Below are 11,345 nucleotides of genomic sequence, written 5' to 3'. Positions count from 1 at the left end.
ATTATGTACATCTATTGGATGTTACAGCAGTTTAACCTATAGAAGAAGATATGAATATTCTTGATAATAGTCAAAGTAAAGTATTAAACCTTAGGCCAAGTTAGCAATAAATAAATACATTGAAAAGAACCAAGAATAACAAACATCTTTGGACAGTTGAGAAAAAGAAAGTGCAACATATATGCTTTGCACTGTCACCTAAGAAATCGAAAAGAATTTAAAAGGAAAAGGTGGCAGAAGCTTCACTGCCACACAGCTAGTAAAGCACCCCTTCAACTTGGCCTACAAAAACCCCCTCATTATCACATCATTCTTGTCACACTCTAACTTCAATCCAAAACTGAGTTTTCGGGTTATTTCTTTTCTTGCTGAAGCTAGCATTTCCATTCTTTTCCCATGGCTAACACCGTTTCAAGGTCAAATTACCAGCACAAGAATGCCTTTGCTGTGTTGGGGCTCTTTTGTGTAATGCTGATGTTGCAGAAAGGTGATGCTATACAATTCACTGTTGGGGGAGCTAAAGGTTGGACCGTGCCCAAAAATACCACAGCATATGAATATAATCAATGGGCAGAAAAAACCAGGTTTCAGATTGGAGACTCCTTGTGTAAGTGCTGATTCTTTATCTACAGATATTCATCTGTTTCAGTAAATGTGTTTCTTAGAAAGTTTACTCATTAATTGTTGTGGAACTGCAGTGTTTGTCTACAAGCCAGACCAAGATTCTGTGCTCCTAGTAAACAAACAAGACTACGACAGTTGTACTACAACTGCAGCTCTGGCTACCTACGATGATGGCCACACGGTCTATACATTCAACCGATCGGGTCATTTCTACTTCATAAGTGGAAACAAAGATAATTGTTTAAAGAACGAGAAGTTAATAGTGGTCGTTTTGGCAGACAGAAGCAACCGTTCTTCTTATACAAACGAAACGACCACAGCTTCGCCTCCACCTTCAGGCGAAATGGGCATAGTCCCATCTCCTGCACCTGCTGGCGAGGAGGCTCCTCCAGCAGGAACAGTGGAGAATAACCCATCACCATCTCCAGTTAGCGATACCCCAAATGCGGCTTCTGTCATATACATGAGTTTCTCAGCTGCCATTGGAGCATTTTTTGCTTCATATCTTATTCTAATATTCTGAGTGGGAAGTTTGCATTATCTATTGGGTTTTTCTCTATTCTTTGATTGATTGTTTTCCATCTATTTTTGTTTTTTTCACCTGTGGCTTTCTCTATGATTTTCCCACCTTGTGCTCAGTGGGGTGAACTGAGTATTTGGAAGGCGTATTGATGGTTGGTTATTTGTTTGCAACATGAAAAATAAGCTGACAATTTATGTAATTTGAGTGTGCTTATTACTTCATGTAAGGACATTGTATAGAAGGAAATAAATAATATTTTTTTACACCGTGTGGATGTTAAAATTTGTTGTTAGTTCATGGCTTCTACCCATAACAGAGCATCCTCAACCAGGAAAAAAAAAAAAAAACCCTTTACTTATGTGTAGCAAATTTAAGTGCAGTAGTTTTGATAATCGAAAATTGTGTGGCAAATTTGTGTTGAAAGGTTCATGTTAGGGGTAAAACTTTTCTACTTGCTAACAAGACATTTGCTATTCCAATTGCCCTTATAGTGCAACTCTAACTGATAAGGAGTCCTGATCAGCAGTTTCGCCCTTTATGGAGGCATCATTCATATCCACAGCCAAGGAAATTCTGGTATCATATATACATATAGGATGATGCTCCAACCCCGGCGAAGAAGAGAAAAAGGTTTCTCTGTGAAGGGGATCAATGTCAAATGAGCTTTTCAATATTATTTTCTTTTTTCCGAACTGATTCTGGAATCAAAACAGAATTGGCTGACCACAGGCCGAATTCAGTTCCTTTGTACCGGCCCATGATTACCTCTATTTGCATGGCAAGATAAGAAAGAGAGAGAATGCTACATTGTTCATCTCAATTTATACCGACTCTTACTTATCTAATTACAAACTTTTGCCTATCTAATACAGTATATAAAACTGTTCTTAATCTTTTGAGATTGCTGTTTTACTTAATAAAGTAATTTTATAAAAACTTTATACACCGTATTAGATGAATAAAAATTAGTATAACATTTTTCATTATAAAATGGGAATTTACTGCTAAGTGTGTGAATAAGTACTAACCAGTAAGGCAGCGGCCAACACATCAGATTGTCACAAAGTGCTCAATCTTTACATAAATTTACGGGCAGTGGAAAAACTCATAATCAATAGCAAGATACCTCGACAAGCAACAAGAATAGGATTCACTATATCATGTTGGTTATCCTTGACTGCCTGATAAAACGTGCAAGTAAAGCATGTACAAATGGGTGCAGAGGTTATATATGAAAGAAAGGCAACAAAGGAACATCAACAAACATGGAGACAACCTGAGTGGGTAAATTTTCCGATCACTTGTCATGCTTTGCATCTATCAAAAGCAATAATATATTGCAACTGTTTTTAATTATCCTTGGTAACAAATGAAGTATGGAAACATCTGAAATTTTTTTATACAACTAAGAAAAATTAATCTCCCTATCAAAAATTTTTTCCTAATTCAACTTTCTTCATCAGTCTAACTGTGTGGTGCAAAATTGAATCCAATATCCCAGCTACCTGAAAAACAAAGGAGAAAGATATTAGAAGTGCATCTACAGAAGGTCAAATCATGAAATCACAAACATTAAAAAAATGCCTACCGTGAAGACACCTCCAATTATGGCACAGACATTGGTTATAAAATGTGAAAATGACTTGGGATTTTCTGTGATTAGGACCTGATTGCAGAAGTAGGATTAGGTACATTAGAGAGAATAAAAAAACATTGTTAATGTTTGTAACTCTCATAATAAATGATTATAACACCAACAACATAAAAATTTACTATACCTGCATTGGAGAGAGCTCAAAATGGAATTTTGCCGCAGGTATGTACACGCTCTGTACCAAACTACTGTGCGCTGTGTACTCATATTCCTCGAGTAATTTATGTTCACGAGAAGATCGTCTTGTAACCACCTCTGTTTTAACTATTTGAAGATAATGCTCTATCTGCAAATACAAACACATAGTACTTGAACACTTAGATGTTTCTTAAATTGCAAGAATTATACTGTTCATCTAATACCATACTGCGATCATCCTAAAGTAACAGGCAATTAGGGTTTTTACAAAAAGCAATAAGAATGAAGTTCACGACATTAAAATTTCATAAACTAATATTTCCGCTATACTATGACAAAGAAAGAGGAGATTGGGCCCACCAAGCATGCGCACACAAATTTTTGGGGTTTTCTTGGGCATCATCAGTCTACACCCATTTCGTGCATATGCCATTAAGCATTGCTGGTGCAGTTGACACATCAGAAGATGTCTTCAAATGCCCATCCCCATGCATGCAGTAAGTTCTATGGAAGCAAGAATAAGAAGGTTCACATGCAACTAACTTACAGTAACATTGGCATCTACATCTCGGTGATTAACGAATGACCGCCCATTTAACTTGTCATGACTTCCACCAATATAAGGTACCAATCGCTTTGCTTCATTCATCACCTTGGGTGAAACCTTCAAGCCAAATGAAAGATGGGATATGACATGTGACATGTTCATTTGAGAAGGATCAAAAGAATGTGCCCCTGAACGAGCTGAGATAATGAGGTTTCCTGGAACCTGCAACAAAAAAGAGAGAACTCTAAATTCCAAAAATTGCTAATATAAGACAATGTGGGTTATTACTAGCATGCTCAACTGAAAGGTTCAAAAGAAAACCAGCATGGTCATCACTATACAGGTTCCATACTTTTACCAATTTATTCTCTGTTACTAATCACAAACTATCACACAGCATAACTAAGAGAGCAAGGCTATTAACTGTACAATGTCAAGGTCTATATCCCCGATTGAAAAGCAATAAAAATCTACCTTTTTTACGCGCACATATCCTTCAATTCTGCATCCCCCTGTCAAAGGTGCCGGTCTTTTGGTACTCTGCGTCGCATTTTCAGATTTAAGAGATTCCAGCTGAATAGGTGCAACCAGACTTTCCATTGTCTGCAAGGAAGAGTAACTTCACATTAGGCCACAAAATAATATAAGAGCCAAGATGAGCACCTGCAAATAAATTAGTTGACAGCTCAAGTAAAATTAATAGAATTGTTCATACCTTAACCAAGCTCTCTGTATCTCGATCTCCATAATAAGATTCATGATCATGGTGTCCATGGTCATCCCTATCACAGTGAAAATGTCAATTAACAAGGTTGACTAGTGGAAAGCCATGATATATAGTCCAGATAAACGAGCAAAGGCCCAAGTGATCTCTGTACTTATTGACAAAGGGGAAAATAAGACAACTAGAATGTCATACTCAATTATAAATTGTGTAAACCAAAAACAATGGTTAAAACAAAAATTTTGATCTACTGCTATCCAACGCCTTTTTTTGGGGTCATCAGAAATATAGGAACATCGAGAATGTCTTGCAGGCTCATTACTAAATGGAACACAAACTCCTTGCCTCCTCACCCTATGTTTATCTTTCTAGACTTGTTTTGCAACAACATATTTATTTACTGATTCCAGTGGTGTAAGCTTCAAACAACATTTTTTCTAAAGGAATAGGCTTCAGATTTTACTTACAGCACCATTTAGTAATTTTGTCACTAAAACAGGGCAGTTTGAGGGCTCCAAATCCAATTAACTGATTCAGAAAAGGAAGTAGAAATGTCCAAATTTTAGAAAGGAAAAACATTTTGACTACAAACAAGGGATATAGATACATGCTCCAGAAAAAGTGTTGCAGCTTATTTGAATTTGATTAAGAATTGAAAAGGTAAACTTGCGAAAATCAGGTAAATTATGGCTAAAGTGAACTTTGGGTAGCACAGGTTTGACTGAACCGTGCAAATGTTGCATTGGAAGTCCAAAACCACCAAAACAAACTAAGTAAAACTTATTTCAAGCATGTAAAAGACACTGTGCCAAGACTTGTCCCCCTTTGATCTTGTATGTTCCGTTCATCTTACTTTGGCAAAGACATATCGAACAAATTAAAAATAACTATGAACGAATGGATAGTCAAACTCATAGCTATAACACATTAAAACATATCAAATTTCCGAAATACAAGTCTAGATGCTAATAACATCAGTGCATAATATGAACAACACAAACACAGGGAAAGGAACACCTTTGAGCATATTTTAAAAGTAGTAGCAGAAATTAAGACCTGAATTAAAATCATCAGAAAAAGATTCAAGTAAGAGACAACCAGAAAACAAAGACAGCGTAAGAAATGCTACAGTCAGCTACCAAGCATGCAAGCATTAGGACAAACATGATATACAACAAAAGGGGAAAAAAGAAACTGGAAGCAAGATAAGCGGAGGATGTCTCCAATAGGATATTTGGAATCTCAGTGCAGTTCTATAAAGCCACACGAAGAGACAGAAACAAGTTTAAACAAAATAAGAGTTGCATAAAGCTCTTTAGAAATGTAAGCAGCAGCACTGTAACATGATGAAAACACATATAGTATTTGCTTAGCATAAAGCACTACAAAAATATTAAGAAAAAGCAAGCAATGAGAAACAGTTCAAAAGTAATAAGATTATTACAGGAGAAAGAAATATTCTCACTTGATATCACTCCCTTTACGAAAAATACGAATGGAGGGATACCCTTGAATGTGATTCCTGAAAAATTCATGATAAGCTACTTGTAAATAAAAAGGATAAGGGTACAAAATTAATACACCTCTACAGAATTGATAATCAAGACAGGGTAAAGATAAACCTAAAATATTTAGAAAAAATAAAAACAATAAGGATCAATATTGATATGATATGAAAGAACTAGTTTAATACTTGACCAGAAAGAGAATGCTAAAATAGAAATGCCAAAACAAGGAGTAGTCAATGGATTGCAAATTGTACTAACTAAATCACACTCAGAGCAATCCAATCAATTTATCATGTTGCAAATATAATCAAATGTCATACCAACAAAAGATCAACTAATAGACAAGAAAAGAATCTAGTAACTACCTTCTACACAATTCAGCATCAGCAGTGCAGTCAACATTCACCAAAAGAATGCGTCCATCCATTTCTGGATCATATCTGTTCAAAATGAATGGGCAAAATGGAATTTGAACAGCAGAGTATCAAATAAAGGGTAATAAATATATTCAATGAAATGAAAAAATAAACAACTTGCATTTTTCTTTTAAATGGCAAAACAAAGTACCTTTCTCTCATTATTTTAGCAGCACTTTCCCATGAAGGTTTCTGAAACAAAAAAAAATATTAGTAAGCCAATAAAACACCAATGGCATGTTCGTCATAGTTTTAAGTAATAGGATGAGCATTGGAAGAGATAATCCCAAGTATACAGCTAATTTATGGATGAGTAATAATATATCCCTGAAATGGTGTTTGTAGACGATCATATTTCTAGCATGCATAAGCACAGTGCATTGTAGATAAGAAGCTTCAAAGAACAATCTCCATGAGTCATGTGTGACTTCTACTCGAGAAAATTTAGAAAAAACCCAAGTCAGTTCTAACTTGGTTTCAATTTACATATCATAAAGTATGCCAGACGACAGTCAATTCTTATCAAGAAAACCAGGCAAGGTAACAGGTGGTAAATTTCACCACTCTAAAGGCAGATGAAAGAAATCATTCACATTCGGTTCAGCATAACTATATGCAATTTGAAAAAAGTTGGTTAGTTACACTATTTGAAGTCCCGGTTGAGGAAGAGAGTAGTAGTTCTCCACCATCTGTGATTATTTCACTAAATCCAAGATAACTATTCAGAACTAGGAACTGGCAATGCAAGAAACTCATAGATGATCAGAAATAGGTAACCTAAAATTTCATTAATTGCAACAGGCTTGCTATAAACTAAAATCCACCAGACTTAGTAGTAGCCTACGAGTTCCAGCCCCAGCAATATGGCACATATGTACTCTGATGAAGGACATAAAATTTGTGAATGGAATAATAAGAAACTTATATGCACCACTGTATCCATGTAAAAACTATCATGGAGGTGCACACTGAGCTATAAATGGATATAACAGAATTACCAGACGATTACTCCAGTAGCACCAAGGAGCATAAAAGTTGACAACTAATATTGGATACCTGAAAAGAAACATAATTTTTATTATTCATATATAAAAGAACTGAAATACTCATTGCTGTTAATAAGTTTATCCAATAGCATCTTACAGTTAAGCGGTTGGTCATGGACAAAATTATTTCCAGAAATTAGACTCATAGTATAAATTAAAATTGATAGGCTGAATGAAATATGGGTGAAAATCAATTAAAATTCAGATAATACAAACTTTCACCTTGTAATTTACATAGTTTGACATTGTAGTTCATCCCCATCATCGTGACAAGTATAATTAAATGCACATGCAACAAATAGTAACAGATAAGGAAAGACAGTAGAATAAATCGAAAGCGATATCATTATAATCACACACGATGATAATAATCTGAAGTAAGAACCTTAAAACTAAAAGGGAAAGTGTTTATAACTCAGAATTGAGCCACTTACTGCTGTGCATACTGATCAAAATTACGACTATTTAGTGATACAGACCCTTCGCCCACTTCTCCTTCAATCTCATCTCCATGCTTAATGTGATGCAAGACCGGTCCTGATTGAAACTCAGAGCCAGTAGGGTTTAAATCATGATCTATTGAAAATTTGCGGATTGTCTTGGTTATATTCAACCTGTTCTGGAAACAAAAGAAAAAAAAGTTTTAGCTGGTTCATATCTTTACACTGATTGTAAATGAGTCAAAGAATATGACAGACAACATGGAATTCAAGGGATAACAGGGAAGATAAAATTTCAAGGGTCTTATAAAATTCATAGGTCAAGTACACACCAACACACAGTTCTCCTGTCAGACCAATATAGCCCATTATCACACAATAGAAGATAACCAGAACCAAATACAACAGTACGTGTGTATAAGAACATAAATTTCAATGAAGTATAAAAGAGTGCCTTGAAGCTCAAGGGAAGAATATTTGACTTATATTATCACAGTTGATAAGAGTAGAAAATTAGAGATTCTTAGCAAGTAAAATTGCTCCCATAGACATAAGACAAAGGTCAAAATGGCAAAAAGCAACAAAAGGCATTCCAATCTCACTTGGGGTTGCACAGAAGATTCTGAATATGAGTATATCTCTGACCTCTCAACCAATCATTCACATGTAGAAAGTTTAAGATTTTATCTTACTTTTGCTATGAGATGAAGTAAATGACAGGAACGGATATGAACTTACAGTTCCCAACACGTCGCTTACGTCAACTGATGCGAATTCACATGAAAGAGCAGGAAAGCTTCAAGAGAAGTAAGAAATTATTAGTTAAACCACAGTAAGCAATTATTACTTGCAGACAATTAGCATAAAAATATACTAGTACATGTGAATCCAAAATTTTAGACATTAGTGACACACCTAGGAGCATCATTATTGACAGTTTAGAAAAAAATGTTCATGTTCAATACAGCAGTGTGTGCTTTAATTTCTCTCAATTTTCAAATTTTCTCAATTATTCTAAATAGAAAGAACATTATTGTTTATTTTATATTATTTGTATAAAGTATTAGATTATCATTCCATTTAGACAGTATATCTGGATTTATAATATAGTCAATCTATTTTCATATTGCATTTAAACAATAAGAACCTTATCTGCTTATTAAATAAATTATATTTTGCAACTAATTTTTCTTATCCTACATGTATCAAACACAAGAGAGAAGAGGGCTTCTGTAGAAATACGAGGTGCTTATCCGCACGGGTCAAAAATCTAGTATAAGCGAATAATGATTTGTTATGTCTTGTTCCGACCTGTTATTCAAACCAAACAAAGTCATATTATATATGTTTGTCAAACAAGATATGACATTTTTGCCAACAATCCCCAGTAATAATATACATTTCTAGCTTCTTGAATGCTTATTCTGGGACAATGCTCGAGAATCATGAGTTTGTCATAAACATGCAAAATAATACATGTATACATGCACAATTCAGAAAAACTGACAAAAGCATCATTATTCCATGCAAAATCAACTACAATTAGTACATAAGCTCACCTTAGATTAAAATCAATACGTAAGAAGTCCCCATCAGAACTCTTGTCAACGATAACAGACGTAGAGGTGTTGACTGTTAAATAATTACTCAATTCCTGAAAAACAATCATCAGGACATACAGTTACACAACTATGCAAAAGAACACGAATTACGTCAAAGTATTATAAATAAAAGCCAGCATTAATACTAGCATCGTCAAACTTCATTGCACAAAGAAGAGAACAAACAAAGGTGTAATGTAGGAAAAGAATAGTTTGAATTCAATATGGGAGTGGAAATAGAAAAGGACTGGAAAAAATTACAAATTACAAAATAAAAAATAATAAAATAAAGCCCCAAAAACATATTGGGATAAACAATGTGACACATCCACATTGATTAATGTATGAACCTACAGCAAATAAACAACGCAGAAGCTACTTACCATGCCAAATAAAAAAACCATAGAGAGAGCTGCAATTATGGATAATCCTGCACCTGATAATGATGCTTCAGTCAAGTCTCTTGGAATTTTCCTATAGTCAGAAAATGGAGTGAGCCAAAAAAAATTTTAGTGCATAAAGTTATGCTGCAATTATGACTTGCTCATGCAAAGTTACAGCAGTAGTGCAGCTGTCATTTGGTTTGAACTTATCTACCACCAAAAGCAAAATGAAAAGAAGAAAGAAATATGAACAAGGCATTGTCCTTTTTTCTTTTTTAATATTTCCAATCAGTCCTTAAAAAATTCAAAGAATTAGTGTACCCTTATTATGAGTACATGGTGGTTCCTTAGATAATGAATCCGTAATAAACCAGGGAGATCATGCTAAAGTGTCAAGTCCAAACCCATTTGAAGGAGAAGCAGCGCTCAAGAATCCCAAGCTAAGAGCAGTGTTCTTTCTCTCAAATAAGCTCAGAATATCTTATCACAGTTACAGACGCATCTCATATGCTTATTTATTGCTGTGTCATTACTTCAAAGTTCTTCTCTCGTTAAATTACACACGTTACTACATCAATTCTTTTTACTTTTTGTGTTCTTCTTATATCCCTATATTCATATAATTAAATCTTATGATAACCACAAAAAATGAGGAAGAAGATCTTCAATCTTCCCACAAATATTAATTTTTGTGCAATTATCATCACAAACCTATAATAGGCTACAAATCTCGGCGTCGCATAATTATTCAAGAAACATAGAAACAAACCAGTAACCACAACTATTAAACTAATACACCAAAGCTAGACAAGGAACACTAATAGCTTCCTATGCTATGCCAATAGCCAAAATTCAAAATAATAACAGAAAATTTACATTACACTAAATCAAATTATCCTATTTCATTACATTTAAAACCTGGTTAATGACTACAACTAATAATCCGTGCTGTTCACACTTCAGATCCATAAGTACAAAATGCTTACTTAAAACAAATAAATAATCTGATTAACAACAAAGCAATGAAGATCGAACCGACCTGTAAAAATCGACAGATTTGAGCTTGCTAGAAGAAATCATGGCGGCTACTACACTACACTGCACTGATCCAAGAAATGAGTGCACAATAGATCTGTTACTGAGAAATGAGGGGAAAGGAAAGCCAAACGATACGCGAAATGTGCCTTTCGCGTTCGCTTTTGTTGTGTGTATCAAACTACTCTCTGCCTCTGACTCTGCGTCTTATTCGGGGGTGTTTAATTTATTTAATTTATTTATTTCTATTTGAAATATTGCTGCTCCTGCTCTCGCCTCTGGCCAGTTCGGTATGGTACTATACAGGAGTTTATAATCGCGTGTGCGTCGGCATAGGCTAAAATAGTAAGTAATCTTTTTGGATGCTGTGCGGGGTCCAGATACCGCAGGTTATCAACGATAACACGTGTGATTAGATTTGTGTTCTGATGGATCGTTTTGGTTAGCGGAAGCGCACCTTATGGACCACGTGTGTATCCAAATCTAAATCCAGGAGGATGTGATAAATTGGAAGTTTTTTCTTAATCAATTCTTATGTTTATGGAATTAAAAAGGAATTGCTATAACGGGTATAATATTTTTTCTGTCTCCCTTTTGGTATACCATTTGGGAAAATGGGGCTCCGGTTGGATCAATCTAATCATCGAGATCTTTATTTTCAGGTTGATTATTAATGTTTGATTAATTAAAGTTAGTAATTAATTTA

The 11,345-nt window shown here is 34.7% G+C and overlaps 2 protein-coding genes across 2 annotated transcripts; one reads left to right on the top strand and one right to left on the bottom strand.

Annotated features, from left to right (window-relative positions):
- The first annotated feature begins 304 nt into the window (after positions 1-304).
- On the top strand, positions 305-1,410 carry LOC8280741 (early nodulin-like protein 1). Its single transcript, XM_002522817.3, has 2 exons — positions 305-607; positions 699-1,410. Exons 1-2 carry the CDS (start codon positions 397-399, stop codon positions 1,145-1,147), a joined length of 660 nt encoding a protein of 219 aa, XP_002522863.1. The 5' UTR covers positions 305-396; the 3' UTR covers positions 1,148-1,410.
- Positions 1,411-2,428: 1,018 nt separating this feature from the next.
- LOC8280742 (protein disulfide isomerase-like 5-4) lies at positions 2,429-10,931 on the bottom strand. The gene is made up of 15 exons (XM_002522818.4): positions 10,644-10,931; positions 9,605-9,695; positions 9,180-9,274; positions 8,359-8,416; positions 7,615-7,799; positions 7,133-7,190; positions 6,286-6,326; positions 6,084-6,158; positions 5,676-5,732; positions 4,202-4,268; positions 3,961-4,089; positions 3,487-3,708; positions 2,926-3,087; positions 2,736-2,813; positions 2,429-2,652 (listed from the first exon to the last, which is right to left on the bottom strand). Exons 1-15 carry the CDS (start codon positions 10,682-10,684, stop codon positions 2,575-2,577), a joined length of 1,437 nt encoding a protein of 478 aa, XP_002522864.1. The 5' UTR covers positions 10,685-10,931; the 3' UTR covers positions 2,429-2,574.
- Positions 10,932-11,345: the final 414 nt, after the last annotated feature.

Source organism: Ricinus communis, chromosome 9 (assembly GCF_019578655.1).
Source record: "Ricinus communis isolate WT05 ecotype wild-type chromosome 9, ASM1957865v1, whole genome shotgun sequence".
Taxonomy (NCBI): domain Eukaryota; kingdom Viridiplantae; phylum Streptophyta; class Magnoliopsida; order Malpighiales; family Euphorbiaceae; genus Ricinus; species Ricinus communis.
Note: the sequence above shows the minus strand (reverse complement) of the source record. Positions and strands in the feature narration are given on the sequence as shown.

Coding starts and splice junctions, on each gene's coding strand:
- LOC8280741 (XM_002522817.3), top strand. CDS start 397: ATGGCTAACACCGTTTCAAGGTCAAATTACCAGCACAAGAATGCCTTT. Junction 608..698: donor TCAGATTGGAGACTCCTTGT/GTAAGTGCTGAT, acceptor GTGGAACTGCAG/TGTTTGTCTACAAGCCAGAC.
- LOC8280742 (XM_002522818.4), bottom strand. CDS start 10,684: ATGATTTCTTCTAGCAAGCTCAAATCTGTCGATTTTTACAG. Junction 3,709..3,960: donor GATATGTGCGCGTAAAAAAG/GTAGATTTTTAT, acceptor TTTTTGTTGCAG/GTTCCAGGAAACCTCATTAT. Junction 2,814..2,925: donor TTGAGCTCTCTCCAATGCAG/GTATAGTAAATT, acceptor TTCTGCAATCAG/GTCCTAATCACAGAAAATCC.